General features: G+C 33.8%; 6 protein-coding genes across 6 annotated transcripts; 4 read left to right on the forward strand and 2 right to left on the reverse strand.

The window, feature by feature from the left end:
- Positions 1-254: 254 nt before the first annotated feature.
- EIN_419410 (hypothetical protein) lies at positions 255-2,708 on the forward strand (the record flags this gene model as incomplete). Its single annotated transcript, XM_004254735.1, has 1 exon — positions 255-2,708. One exon carries the CDS (start codon positions 255-257, stop codon positions 2,706-2,708), a length of 2,454 nt encoding a protein of 817 aa, XP_004254783.1.
- Positions 2,709-3,376: 668 nt separating this feature from the next.
- On the forward strand, positions 3,377-6,244 carry EIN_419420 (hypothetical protein; the record flags this gene model as incomplete). Its single annotated transcript, XM_004254736.1, has 3 exons — positions 3,377-4,333; positions 4,537-4,950; positions 5,213-6,244. The coding sequence occupies 3 exons, from the start codon at positions 3,377-3,379 to the stop codon at positions 6,242-6,244; spliced, it is 2,403 nt and encodes an 800-aa protein (XP_004254784.1).
- Positions 6,245-6,853: 609 nt separating this feature from the next.
- On the forward strand, positions 6,854-12,098 carry EIN_419430 (protein serine/threonine kinase, putative; the record flags this gene model as incomplete). The annotated part of the gene is made up of 2 exons (XM_004254737.1): positions 6,854-11,740; positions 11,796-12,098. 2 exons carry the CDS (start codon positions 6,854-6,856, stop codon positions 12,096-12,098), a joined length of 5,190 nt encoding a protein of 1,729 aa, XP_004254785.1.
- Positions 12,099-12,160: 62 nt separating this feature from the next.
- On the reverse strand, positions 12,161-12,907 carry EIN_419440 (hypothetical protein; the record flags this gene model as incomplete). Its single annotated transcript, XM_004254738.1, has 1 exon — positions 12,161-12,907. One exon carries the CDS (start codon positions 12,905-12,907, stop codon positions 12,161-12,163), a length of 747 nt encoding a protein of 248 aa, XP_004254786.1.
- Positions 12,908-13,179: 272 nt separating this feature from the next.
- Positions 13,180-13,608, reverse strand: EIN_419450 (peptidyl-prolyl cis-trans isomerase NIMA-interacting, putative; the record flags this gene model as incomplete). Its single annotated transcript, XM_004254739.1, has 2 exons — positions 13,180-13,325; positions 13,395-13,608. The coding sequence occupies 2 exons, from the start codon at positions 13,606-13,608 to the stop codon at positions 13,180-13,182; spliced, it is 360 nt and encodes a 119-aa protein (XP_004254787.1).
- A 634-nt stretch (positions 13,609-14,242) lies between these two features.
- On the forward strand, positions 14,243-15,445 carry EIN_419460 (serine/threonine protein kinase, putative; the record flags this gene model as incomplete). The annotated part of the gene is made up of 2 exons (XM_004254740.1): positions 14,243-14,988; positions 15,060-15,445. Coding segments are annotated over 2 exons (1,132 nt in total), but the record flags the coding sequence as incomplete, so codon positions are not given.

A 15,445-nucleotide genomic window follows, 5' to 3' on the forward strand; every position in this document is an offset into this window, starting at 1 on the left:
ATTTTAAAATTCTGGTTATTATTATATTTTAATAAATAAATTATATATTGTAATAGATATCTATAGAAAAAATTGTTTTTTTATTTTCTTTACAAACGTATTATTATACTTTAATGATTATTTTATAATATATAATAGTAAATAGTATATCGAAAAAAAGCGCCAAAAAAAAGCACTTCAACAATTTTTTATTGTTTTGTTAACTCCAAACAGCGAGATTTAAACAACTCTATACTCACTTCTTTATACACACAATGTTTCTTGTTGTAACAATATTGTTTAATACGATTGTGTCTCAATCTACAACACGTGAGTGTATTAACACCACCACAGCAGCAACAATGGAAGGTATTATCACCACTTCACTCAATTGCATTGACTCTAATGCTTTTGAAAACAACAAGAACATCACCAAAGTCATTTTCACTGGTGAAGAAAACCTCCGATTTATATATCATTGCTTTTCTGGGTGTGTGAATTTAGCCGCAGTGGAGGTCACTATACAATATGTGAAAATTGAAGCTCTTGCTGAAAATTCATTTTATAATACTTCACTTCAAACTTTCGACTTAAGAGGGTACAATAAACTCCCAAATAACTGCTTTGCCGACAGTACATTTCTCAGTGAAATAACTCACTCCAACTTGCTTTCCAATATTGGAATAAATGCGTTCAAAAATACAAATATTGAATATATAGAAGTTGCTTTGAATAGCCCAATAACACTTTCTAATTTTGCGTTTGATGGGTGTGTCAATTTTAAAGGGTTTTCTAATGAAATTGAATCGTTTGCAACGATAGGGTGGGGTGCTTTTAGAGGAACAGGAATTCAAATTTTTGACTTAAGAGGGTACCAATTTATTCCGACATATGCATTCCAAAATTGTAAGAAACTGGAATATATCATTGGAGCAGAGCAAGTAACACAAATATCTACAAGTGCATTGTCTGGATGTACCAACTTAAAGGCATTAGTCTTGGGAAAAACACTTTCCAAAGTCAGTGCAAATGCTTTTGATAATGTCCCAGAGAATTTTTTTATTGTGTATAATGGAGGACAGTTCACGTGTTCTGGGTTGAACAACAATAAAATAAAAGTCATAGTAAACTCCACAAGTAATTGCACTGATTTTTGTGGTATTCAACCACTCGTGTTGGACTGCGCAGAAGATGAGATTATTGTATTGAACAAAACGTGCCAAAAATGCCCAATGGGTAAAGTAAAAAGTGTGTCATACAACACTATTTCTTGTGATCAATGGAACTGCAATGAAATTGAAAATTGTGAAGAAAATAGTTGTGGGAAGTTAAGTGGATGTCGCACGTGTATATCAGGTTATTATTTATATGATGGACTTTGTGTGAAATGTGGTGAGGGGTGTTCCAAGTGTGACCAAAACACGTGTTTAGAGTGTGATTCTGGTAAGTTCCAGAGTATAACAAACACTAGTATTTGTATAAAGTGTGCAGACAACTGTGTTGTGTGTGATTCAGATACACAATGTAGAATTTGTTCGTTTGGATTTTACAAAAAGTCTGGAAAGTGTTATTCATGTGATAAAAATTGTGTTTCAGAATGTATAGATGACGTTGGCTGTAAAACGTGTAACACCACGTTTTATTCTGAGAATGGAGAATGTCACCAATGTATGTCAAATTGTTTGTTGTGTTCAAATAACACAGTTTGTGAGTCTTGTGACACCACCTATTTTCTAAATGACAATTTCACATGTTCGAAATGTGACACAAATTGTGTTATAAATAAATGCCATCCTTCTTTGGGATGTGAAAGTTGTGTTGAGACATATTTTGTGAATTCAGGACTTTGTGACAAATGTCCAAAACATTGTTTGAATTGTAAAAACAATGAGACGTGTACAACTTGCTCTTCTGGTTATTTCAATAACAATGGATTTTGTATATCATGTGGAGATGGGTGTATAAACAATATGTGCACATCTACAGGATGTTTAGAATGTATTTCAGGGTATTTTAAAGATGGTCCTCTTTGTGTGAAATGTCCTTTAAATTGCTCGGTATGCACTTCTAATGGATGCACAGAATGTCTTCCAAATTTTCAAAAAACTGATGGGAAGTGTGTTGAGTGTGACTTGTTTTGTGAGGACGGAGAGTGTCACCAAGATGGTTGCCATCGATGCAAAAGTGGGTATTACATCAATTCCACTGTTTCCCCAAAAATTTGTTTGAAATGTGATGCGAAGTGTTTGACATGTAACTCTTTTAATTTGTGTTTAACATGTAATTCTACTTATGACAAAATCGAAGGGATGTGTTGCTCCAAAAATTGTGTTGAATGTGTTGTTGGAAGTTGTGTCAAATGTCGGACAAACTATTTCCTTCAAAATGATGGGTGTGAAATGTGCGACACAAATTGTGAGAGTGGAAATTGTGACACCAAAAGTGGGTGTTTTTTTTGTAAACGTGGTTTCTATGCCATTAATGGATTTTGCAAACGATGTGGCGACAATTGCGATGACTGCCACAATGAAGCTAACTGTAAAAAGTGTTCGGATGAATATGAAATAGTTAGTGGCGTCTGTAAAGAAAAAAACACCAAAACGACAACAATAGTCGTAACAGTTTCTGTGTGTGTATTTGTGTTAATTCTCTTATGTGTTGTGACTTTGTTGTGTGTAGTACTACTTAAATGTGTGAAAAAGAATAAAGTACAAAAACTGGTTGATTAGCACAACACCTCAGTTGATAAGTGACTTTTTTATTCATTTGTGGGATGTTTGGGTTATAAAATGATTTTAATTAAAATATTTTATTTATTTTGTAATATATAAACATTTATAATATATTGATAGTATTTATATTTAATTGTTTTAAAACATTTTATTGTTAATCAATTTTTTGTAATTTCAAAAGTTCTTTTGAATTGTGAGATAAAACACTCTCAATAAATAAAAACAGTATTATCAATACTAAAAACGAGTTATATCAAAAACCAACAAAAGAACTTAAAAATCTCTAATTGAAACTAAACAATTAACTATATATATTTAATAATATATAATATGAATATAGTTAAAAAAGAAAATTGAAGGTACGAGTTTAAAGGGCTAAAAAAAGAGGAAAATGTTAGTGACGTCTTTAGCCAATGCAATTTGAATGCTTTGAACAAGGCAATTTGAACAATGAATTAATGACACTCATTTTTCATCGAAAATACAATTACAAGTATTACATATTAAACTATATATTGTCATACAGTAATTAAAATAAACAAAAATGCCACACAGATTCATAACAAGACTGTACAATAGCACTCCTTTCCTCAAACTGAAAACGCTTAAACCTCCATATTTTTAAGTTTTTTATAAAAGGGAGAACTGCAAAGGTTCTGCTCAGAATGAAGTCGTTATTAAAGAAGAATATCAAACAGAAGTATGTTGTAGAAATTATTCAGGCGTCTGGCCTGAAGCTTGCCGACAACACGGAAGTGTTTGCCAAGTGGCGGCGAGGTGAGAAGAAAGAAAACCATGGCTCTTTAGAAAAAGGAAAAGTGCATGGTGGCGTCCTTTTGTATTCTCCAGCCGTGTCTATACCAATTAATTGCACACTGTTTCTCAAAAAGAATGGGTATGAAGAAAAAGGCTTGGAACTTTCTATCTGGACATCCACTGACAAGCCCAAAGAAATATGTAAGGGGGTCATTGACTTAGCCAAATTTGCCGATCTTAATGGTGAAAAAAAAGATTGCCAAGTTGACATGAAAGGAAAAGGTCAAACGCCTAAAATGAATATCACGATATCATCTGGTGTTGGTGTAGAAGGCGGTTCCGAAGACGAAACAGAAGTTCTTCAAATTCATAAGGACCCAGCCCAAACTAATATGGATGTTCACGACTTACTTATTAAAGAAGTGAGTAAATCAAACCATGAAGTTAAAAAAGAAAAGGTCATCAAAGACGATATCAGTGAAAAAGAAGAGTCTCCAGACCCAGAAAAGGCAAAAGAAAGAGCCGAGAAAGAGCGTCTTGAACGTGAAAAAGAAGACAAAGAAGAACAAGAATTATTAGAACGGCAGATGAAACAAAAAGAGAACAAAGAAAAAGAAGACGAGGCTGCTCGGAAAAAAGCCGAGGAAGATGCCAAAAAGTCCGAAGAAAAGCCGACGATTTTCTCTTCTGTTGGCATTAAAATTAAAGGGAAGAAAGAGAAAGATAGTAAAAAGAAATACACGCAAGACGACATCGACAAAGCAGTTGAAAAAGCTCTGAAAGAGAAAAAAGCAAAACATAAAGTCAAGAAAGAGGCAATGCAAAAACAAATAGAAAAACTCAAACAAGACGCCGCTAAGGAAAAAGTTTGTTGTCCCAGCACGACAAGCCTATATGAGGTCCCGCTTATCTTTTTCATACACCAACATACACCACACACCACCTTCGCTTGCTTATAACACTCATAACATATCATAAAGTATCATAGAGAAATAGAACTCTTATAACTTATTTAATACCTTTATATATTATAATGTCACCAACCTTTCAAATTGTTACTAATGAACAGGAGACCGCAATCGCAGCTAAAGAAACTGAAGTCGCTGCTTTGACCCAAAAAGTGGCTGAAACTGAAAAGTCGAAAGAAGAAGTCTCAAACAAACTCAATGCGTCTGAAGAAGAAAACAAGAAGAAGGCTGAAGAGCTTGATAAGACCAAGAAAGATGTTGAAGAAAAGGAGAAAGCAAATGAAGAACTGAAAGCAAAAGTTGATGAGACTGAAAAGGCCAAAGTTGCTGTTGCTGCCGAACTTGCTACGTCCGCTGCACTTGTTGTTGAACTTAAGAACAATAATACCAAGAAGGATGAGGAGATCGAAGAACTCAACAAGAAGATGAAAGCTGTTGAGGAAAGTGCTTCACAAGGGTCTGAAGAGTTACTCAAACAGAAGAACGAAGAGATCGCAAAGATCAAAGCTGAATCCGTTTGTTATATTTTGATGTATTTATTACAATATATACTATACTTTATTAATTATAAATTGAAGTCCTGAGTATGATATGGTGTGTGTTGGTGTATGGTCTGTCTTTGAGTTGTTAAGTATTTTTTATATAAAGTCCATAAGAGTCTGAGTTGTTAATTAATCATAGTTACTATAGAACTATGCTATAAACATTATACTAAAGAGAGATATTAGACTTCAAATGGGTGGAAGAAACAAAGGTGTCAAAAAGACTCATTACTAGTTGGCTCTTTCACAAGAAATTGAAGTATTGAAAAGTTCTCAAAGCGAGAAAACTAAAGAAATTGAGTTGGAAAACAAAAACAGCGAATTGACGACTGCAAATGAAACTTTGAAGAAACAGAACAAAGACTTTGAAGCCGAAATAATGACTTTAAAAACACAAAAACCAGAAGAGGCAGCTCCAAGTACAGTTGAGTTGTTGGTTAATATCTATCACAAGAATATTTCAGAGAGTGAAAAGTTGACTAAACATATTGTCGAAGAGATTATTGGCGACAAAACTAAAGAAATTTCGGAATTGGACGAATTGAAAGTTTTGGGAGACTCTCTCGAAACATCGCTTTCTTTGTTACAGTCTTTGGCTTTGTTAACAAAACAAGAAAAAGTTGTTCCAGTTCAACGGGATGGTTCGTTAAAACTTCAACTCCAAGATTTGTACGTTTCTTTGTTCTTGAAAACGGTACAATATTCAATGGAAAAGGTTAATGGAATGATCGAAGGGATGATGTTCGATAATCAATGTTTCGAGAAACGACAAGCCGCAGAATTTGAACAAGTTTCTGCCGAATTCATTCCAAAGCACTTAATGTCACTTTTGGGAAAATACAAAAAGGCTAACTTAAATGAAAAATTGGTCGACCAATTGATGGTCCACTGTGTTAGATTTGTTTCAATAAAAATTATTGAGTTACTTGTACAAAATGATACAGTAACTTACTTCAAAGGACTCCAACTGAAATTCTTCTTCTCGATATTGGACGGCGAAATGATGGAAAACACAACACTTAAAGGATACAGAAAATGGTTTTCTTCGGGAATTGATACTGCATCTCTGTTATTGATTGGGGTCTCGAAAGATAAGTTCGATTATAACGAACTGAAAGACACTCTCCCTAACATCTCAGGTTCAATCATGCACGCAATTCTCGTGAAGTATAAGGCGGATAAGAAAACACCAGTCGATCAGTCTATACTCGACAAAATCGACAAGACTGACAAACCATTCCCAAAATCGTTAGAAATCGTTTACTAATTCATTTCTTTCTTATCAATTTGGTAGTTGCAAATCGGTATCTATGATTCAAATTGTTTATATTATTATAATTTATCATTGATTTAATTATTTATAAAATAATAAATGATTATAATTAAGTATACTATTAATTTTGAAAAATTACAAAACAAATTTGTTTTTTTGAAAAACACTTATTTATTAAAAAAAAATATTTTTTTAAATAAATAAAAAGAAGTTTAATTATAATTATAGTTAAATATATAATAAAAATTTATACCATCTATTCATAACTTTTTTGAAAAAAGGTTTTTAATTAAAAATATAACTTATAGTATAATAATATAATAAAATACTATTTTAATATTCGAATAATTAATTATTTAAAAAAAAAATGTGTAGTTATCTATTAAAAACATCATTGTTGTTATAATAAACTAAAAATAATTAAATTATTAATAAAAAAAGTTTAAAAAAATAATAAAATGTTAATAATTTGCTTAAAAATGTTGTAAACAAACGGGTAAATCATATAATAATTAGAGAATAAAAAAAAACCCCATTTTAACTCGAATACTAAAAGCAATTCCGACAATTGATGGGAGTTTTTTTTTTTTTTTGCTGTGTGTGATGTCGTCGACCGTCTGCATTCCAAAGACATCACGCTGTAATGACGGCTATATTTCAAATGACACAGTCGCGCTTCCGCCATTCAACTGCGATGAAATACTTATTTACGACTCCTTCACATTTACAGATATGTGTTTTTCGGCATTTATAACAGTTCCAGACTTAATAGTGAAAGATGGTGCTAATGTTGAACTCACCATCGGAAAGGACTATATTGAGTCGTTTGGGAATGGGGTCTTTGAGAATAACACACGAATCACATTAACTCTTCTGACAATGTCGAATCTTGTATTTACTACAATTCAAATGGGAAACAACGTCAAATTGTCTATAATGAACGATTTCAAAATTCAAAACCAGACCATTGTGCTTGAACACATGCAGTCGATTGATGTTTATGGAAATTTGGAATTACACAACGTTACTATATCAATTAAAGACTCTTCTTTATTTGTGTCTGGATCGTTACAATTGACAAAGAGTGTGTTACTCACTTTTGGACAATCAAGCATTTCAGCCAATTGTATTTACTTGAATTCAACTCAATTTTCTTTTAACCATACACTATCAATATTTACAACTATAAGCGCAGACAAGTTACTGTTTAGTGGGAATTCCAATGGTGATTTACCTTCCAATTTAATTCTTAAAGTCGACAAATTATACTTAAAAGACGATACTACAATTAGTACCTCATTGTTGTCATCTAACATCCGTACAATCTCACTTCTTGACTTAAGTGATAACAGTCGCCTAAATTCATTCAATTTTGTGGCCAACTTATCATTCGTATTAAACATGTCCGGGTTTTCTCAATTAGTTATTCCGCAACAATCAAAGTTTGTCACTTATATAAAAACATCAACATCACATATGTACGACAATTCACTAATTATATGTAACGCAACTTTCTCTGGATTTTCCATATTCACAATGCACAACTCTTCAAGAATAAAAACATATGGTGTTTCTTTCATTTCATTGATCGATGAATTTTATATGATGGACAACTCCTCGATTTACCTCTTTGGTTCTTCATTTTTCTCGCCAAATAAAATGTGGATGTCCAACACTTCGTATCTGTCAATCAAAGAGGCTTCATCATTTCTATATTTCTGTGATACATTCTTGGACTATTACAAAGGAACTATTGTGGAGATGCGAGACGAATCAATTCTTGAAATTAATATGAAAGATGATTTGCATCAAATAGATGGAATCTATCAAGTAACTCTCTATAATTGGTCTCAAGTACTAGTTAAAGGTGAAGACAAATACAATTTCTATAAAGTTGAGATGTACGACAACTCTTTGTTACAAATTGGTGAGAACAAAAATGTCTCAATTTGGGAACTGAAAACACATGATAATAGTAACATACAGTTCTTGAATAACACCAGCACCACTATTAGATACCTTGAGACGTTTGACAACACCACTTTTTTAATAGATATGGATGCATTTTTGTATGAAAGATGTACTGTATTAGATCAGTACTTCGACACATGTTATGGCTTAATTGCAAATTGGACTTTTCACTCAATAAACGTCGATTTATTAAACATCCAAAATGGTAAATCAATTTTCAATGTCTTTGATGGAATTGTGTCGTTCAGCGACACTAATTTGACACACTTTAAACTTCCAGAGTATATGTGTGTGGACTTGATGTCATTTGCAAGTGATGTGAATTCAATACCAAAGATAACAAGGGAAGGTGTTTATAGTGATTTAGAAGGAAGTGTATTAACTTACTGCCCAGTTAATATATCCCAGGAAAGAGTTTGTAAAATGATCCATCCCATTTGGGAAAGTAAGAGAAAGTATACATACACTTTTCCATTTGCACAGGTGCACTGCCCTTATACTAATTGTTTTGTCAAAACACAATTCCGTGAGATCATTATCGGAGACTTAGAAGTTCAAGCGACATTCTTGTCTGAAGTAAATATCACTTTGACAACATCTACAAAAACGCGGAATATATGTGGAAATATTGTGTATGTCATATTCCCTCAGAAAACACTATTTGGAGCAAGTTGTGACAATTCAAATTTTGTGAGAATTAGTTATACCAGTGAAAATGGTATGTATGAGTACACTTCTTTGTGTGAGTTAAACATCAATCAAAAAGCATGGGAAACTCTTTTAGTGTGTGACCAATCAATAGCAACACAAATATCCATTTTGTCAGATAAAGACAAAGAGTGGAATCAAGAGGACAAGTCTGAATATAACGAATATACACAGAAAAGTACATTTAAAGGTGTTTCTGAGACTCTTACAGTTGATGGAGTTATATACTCTGTTACCACATCTACACCAATCGTTGTTACTTTTGTTGATCAAATACACCCAATCAATTTCTCTTCCACCGTCTCTACTCGGGTTGTTGTATTATCAAAAATTGGTGTATTTTTTGAAGGTCGATTATGTGAGATTATGGTTGTATCTGATAATATAGTTTCGTGTTTAAATTCAGTTGTCAATGAATGTTTGCAAAACTATTACTTCGACATTGAACAGCACAAATGCCTATCCTGTTCATTTGACAATTGTAATATTTGTAATCAAAACAAGTGTTTGTTATGTGAAAACCAATATATACTCCAAAACACAAGTTGTATTGCAATGCCGAGTGGGTGTCTCATTGCATCTGGTAACATATGTCGTAAATGTAAAACGGGATACTCTTACAATGACGGTGTATGTGAGTCAACACCTTCGATTTTGAATTGTTTAGTTATACGATCAAACAAGTGTGTCCAGTGTTGTTCAGGACAAGATAAGTATATTTTAGTTGATGGGGTATGTGTATTGGCTACCAATGCTGTCACAGTAAAAGTGTCATCTATCATCTTATGTGAAGATGGCTATTTTAATAATGGGAACGTGTGTTCTCCATGTGATGTTATTGTGTCACATTGTTTGATATGTTCAACACTAGGGTGTATGGAATGTGCAAATGGATATTCGACCACTTCAAGTATGACATGTGAACCTCTTCATTGTTTGTTATTCGATGCGCTTGAAACGTGTACCTTATGTGAACAAGGTTATGGACTTGACACCTCCAATCGGTGTATCATCAAAAAGACGAATTGTGATATTCAAAGTGGCTCTTCTTGTAAAAAGTGTGACTCGACTTATTGTCTTTCGAATGATGGGTGTTATCCATTCATCTCCAATTGTGTTGAATCCAAAGATATTGGGTGTGTGAGGTGTAAAGATGGATTTTACTTAAACGAGAAGTATGTGTGTGTTCGCTGTGACGCAAATTGTAAGACGTGTAGTACGCGTGGAAGTTTCTGCCTGTCGTGTTATGAGAACACGTTTTTGAGTGAGTCGAAGTGTATCATTGCGGACGAAATGCGAAACACGTGTTCAGCGTACACTATAAATGGTGTTTGTGTACGATGCCACGATAGATATTACTTGGATAACACCACTTGTTTGAGTTGCTCGGAATCTTGTGCCACGTGCAATCGCGCCAACTCTTGTTTGGTGTGTAGAAGTGACATGTTTATGTCAGTCAACGGGGTGTGTCTTCTTCAAAGTGAAGTTAAAGGGTGTGTTGGTAATATTTCAATCTCCCATGGGTGTTTAGAGTGTGCGACTGGATATTACTTAAAGAATAGGGTCTGCTATGTATGTGCTTCTGGGTGTTATTCTTGTACTGACACAAACATTTGTCTGAAATGTAAAGACGATTTTGTGATGAAGAAAATGGAATGCGTTTCGTATCGAACAATAAATCACTGTACGAGTGCAATTGATTCAAGATGTACTTCATGTGATTTTTGGCACAATCCAGACGTCAGTGGCTTATTTTGTGTCTCAAGTCCAGTGTGGTGGGTTATTGTTTTAGTCATCATTTTTGGTGTCTTAGTGATAGTCATGATTGTGTTAACACTCATTTGTATTGTTGTCACAGTGTATAAAAAAAGTGTTGCAACGCTACAAATGGAGAGTCAAATATACTCCATTAAAGACAACACGAGTTTGACTCATGTATTGTGTTCCAAAATATACACCGACGTTAAAGAACTCACATTTGGCTCTGAAGAGAACTTACTTCCAGTCAAAGAAACCATTGCATGCCAATTCATAATCGGCAACAAAAGCAAAAATAAGACGTTGGTTCAATTAAAAGGCATTAAAAAACCATACAAGTACACGGTCAAAGTCCAACCAGAAGTTGTAATTCTTAAAAACAATCAAGGCTGCACATTCACTGCATTTATTAGTGTCAATTGTTCGTGTAAAGTGGTCGACCATATCTCCATCCTCTTTAACGACTTCCAAACAACTAAAAATCACTATGTGACAATTCCAATACATGTTGAGACAATATTAACGACTTCATTGGACTCTAATGAAGTTACTATGGCCAGCGAAGTAGGAGAAGGAAATTTTGGACGAGTATTCAAAGGTACATTTCGAGGCAATGAAGTTGCTGTGAAGGTCTTAAAGCAGTTTAATATCGACAAAATATCATTGGCTGAATTTAAGAAGGAAGTTGCCATGTTAGACAAAATGCGATGTGACCAGATCATTCACTTTTATGGGAGTATCCGTTCAAAACAACTCATAGCAATCGTGACTGAATTGGCCCCCTATGGTTCCCTTCGCGATAGATTCGAGTCGACAAATGAGTGCCAGCCGCCTAACACATTCAAATACAAAGTTATGGATGACATCGCAAAAGCTTTGTTTTATTTGCACAATAATGGGATCATGCACAGAGACGTGAAACCAGACAATATTTTAATGTTTGAACTCCACGAAATCACTGATGTTAATGCAAAGCTCGCTGACTTTGGAATGTCAAGAAATATCAATATGCTGATAACTGGAGTGACGTTCACAAAAGGTGTTGGCTCTCCCGTTTGTTTTATTTTTTTATAGTAATTTACTATATTGTTATAATAATAACACATAGATATACATGGCTCCTGAAATGATAGTGTCTAACACTTATAAGATCGAGGCAGATGTCTTTGCCTTTGGTCTGTCACTTTTAGAGTGTATGAAGTGGCGCCAAGCATATGAAAAGCCCGAGTTCAACTATATGTGGCAAGTCGCTGACTTTGTTTCAAAAGGAAATCGGCTCGAGAGACCTCAAAATGTCGATGAAGACATTTTCGACCTCGTCAAGATGTGTTGGAGACAAGAACCAAAGGAGCGCCCGACTATGCGAGAGGTGTTAAATATTTTAGACACGTTCTTAAGAAAGGCTAAGTGATTGGTGTGGTATATATAGACTGTTGGATTCCAAATAAAGGTAATGAGTTGTTGAGTTAATTATTAGTTTGGGGTATATCCACATTTCTTAAAACAGTTAATACCATACTCAATAACACTTTTTGGTATCACCAAATTTATTAATCGTCCACACCCATAAAAACAGTAATTACCCAACTTAGTAATACTGTTCGGAAGCTGGACATGTGTTAAATATTCACAACTTATAAAGCACCCACTCAGTTCAGAGACTCTTGAAGGTATTACAATTGATGACAGACGACTGCATTGCGAGAAACAGCCATAGCCAATAAAGGTGACTGAGTCGGGTATTGTTATTTGAGAAAGCGTACAAAGACAAAAACAATTTGCACCAACATACTGCACTGTCGGTGGTAAAACAATTGCAGACACATCATCCATATCACTGAAACAATAATTCACAACTCGTGTTGTTCCATTAAAACTCAGGCGACTTATTCTATTTTGCTTAGTATAGCACACATCCTTAAACTCCGTGTTTTGATTGTGGTTCTTCTGATAAAAGTCACAATCGACACAGAACACATACTTTCTTTTGAAAAAGGTTTCCTCATGAAATGTTTCATCAAGTGGAGAATAGAGAAGTAATGTCTCGATATTAGGAAAGTATTTTCGTGTCTTCTTTGTGAGTGGAATTGGGTTGTAATGGAATTTTTCCATAGTATCTTTAAACTTAATACACACTTGTGTGATATTAATGTACGTTTGGATATCATCAAAATATTTTGAGACAATCATCATCGCGTATCCGTCAAGCTTGCAAGTCATGTTTTTTTTATTTACTCACTAGTTCTTTTTTCTATTATTTCTTATTATATAATCGACAAATCTTATTTGTCGATGAATATTTAAAAAGATTAGAAATATTATTATATTATTATTATAATCTGACTCAGGTAATATAAATTAATAATATAAATTATTATAATTAATAATTATTAATAGAAATGATATTATACTACTATTATTATAATTACTAATAGAAAGAAAACCATTAAACTCCAAATGACGTTAAACCGTCAGATTAAAACGTATTTTCTTCACTGTTTTCTATCTTCAACCAAAACGATATGATACCCATGTTGAGTTTTAAAAGGTTGTGTATACTTTCCCACTGGTGCATTAAATGCAATCTCTTGGAAATCTCCCGTCATTTGTCCTCTCACAACCCACCCAAGGTTTCCTCCTGTCTGTTAGTATTTTTATAGTTGTTATTAATATCTTTATAATTAAATTGATATCAAGAGAAAGAAACCATCTTTTGCTTTGTCCTCTGAATACTCCATCGCAACTTGGTTGAACGCCTTTCCTTCATTCAATTTGGCAAGAGCCTCAAGTATCTTCGATTGTTTTTCACATAAAATATGTCGACATTTGATCTTTGATGCACCCTTCACCTTTTCGTCTGCTGGCTTTCCACCCTTTGCGGGTGCGGCTTTCTTTGTTGTTGGGGCTTTTGCTTTTGGCATTGCTTTTTTTGGTTCGTCTTGTATTTTGTAAATTAGACAGTATTGTTTATTTTGTATAAATTTTACTATTTTATTTTATTAATATGTTATTATTTATGTTCTAGAATTCATTAATTCAAATTTCAGTAATATAAAAATAAGTACTTTTAATTATTGACAAATGAGTGTTTGAGTTATTAGTTGTTAATATTAAATTTATTATTATTCTTTCTCTTTCATTAAAACTATTAATAAATTATTTGAAATTTATTAAATATTTGTTTCCAAATATAGTAAAGCAATTGTTGGAAAAAGTTTTACTTCAAATAAAATCTTACATAACATTCTTAGTATATTACAATTACTATATGTAAGATTTTTTTATAATTAAAAAAAATTACTATTATTATAAAATAGTTTTTTATTATTTTTGAGTTGTAAAGCAGCATTTTGTTCTTATGCCAACCACGAAAATCCATTTTTTAAATGAAACGAGAACTAAACTTATAACCAATTTATACTTAACACTATTTGATGACGGAAAAACCACAATGACACAAACGCTGAACTGAAGGAAACTGTCTTTACTAAAGAACTCAAAAATGCCAAAGAAAACCCAAAATAAAACCATTAATATCTCAAAAATTCTAAAGTAATGGCAACTTCTCCATCAAAGAAAAGTTCCGACGCCAGTCTTGAAGCGAAGATGAGAATAGTATCTCAACGCGAACAGCAAGTACAGTACCTCCAGGAGCGCCAAAATCGTAAAGAGATTTTGGAGAACTATCTGAAGAATTCGACTTTAGGCGACAAGGACAAAGACATTCTGCGACAACAACTCAACGAGAAGGAGTCTGAGTATATGCGCTTTATGCGGACAAAGTTGTCAGTGAAAGATTTTGAGACGATCAAAATTATAGGACGTGGAGGGTTTGGTGAAGTCCGGTTAGTCTGTCGCAAAGGGTCGAACGAAGTGTATGCGATGAAAATGATGCGTAAGAAAGACATGTTAGATCGTAAGCAAGTTGAACATGTTCGCGCAGAACGAGACATCTTAGCGCAAACGCACTTTACGAATGAATGGGTTGTGAAGATGTATTATTCATTTCAAGATGAAGAGTATTTGTACATAGTTATGGAGTATTTAGGTGGAGGAGATATGATGTCCTTACTTATTAAAGAAGACATCTTCCCAGAAGATATGGCAAGGTTCTATATCGCCGAATTATTTGTTGCTTTAGACTCAATTCATAAGTTAAGTTATATCCATCGAGATATTAAACCTGATAACATTCTGATAGGTAATGATGGACATATTAAATTGACTGACTTTGGATTGTGTACGGGATTCCATCGTATCGACACTTCCGTCACTCTTCGAAATTTGATCGAAAAGGCTCAGTTTGTTTTGTACTCTGTAATATCACTAAAGAGTTGTTCTCATCAAACAAATAGAAATGGGTAACAAATAGAAAAGAACAAATTGAAGTCGACTTGGGAGCAACAACTACTAAACAAATGCACGACTATAAACACCGATCTCGTGATTTGGTCTATTCAGTAGTTGGTACCCCTGATTATACTGCACCGGAAGTCTTTGAACGTGTCGGGTATGGCAAAGAGTGTGATTACTGGAGTGTCGGGTGTATTCTTTTTGAAATGGTCTGTGGGTTTCCCCCATTTTTAAGTGATGATGCCGTTCAGACCTGTTTGAAGATAGTGAATTACCCGGAGTCATATCGATTCCCATCTCGTCTTGATCTGTCTGATGAAGTTAAAGATTTGATTCGCCATTTGGTATGTCCTGTAGCTAAAAGGTTTAATTCACTGGGACAGATCCAAGGGCATCCCTTTCTTA

This window comes from Entamoeba invadens, assembly GCF_000330505.1.
Source record: "Entamoeba invadens IP1 unplaced genomic scaffold scaff_1105074724939, whole genome shotgun sequence".
Classification (NCBI taxonomy): Eukaryota; Evosea; order Mastigamoebida; family Endamoebidae; genus Entamoeba; species Entamoeba invadens.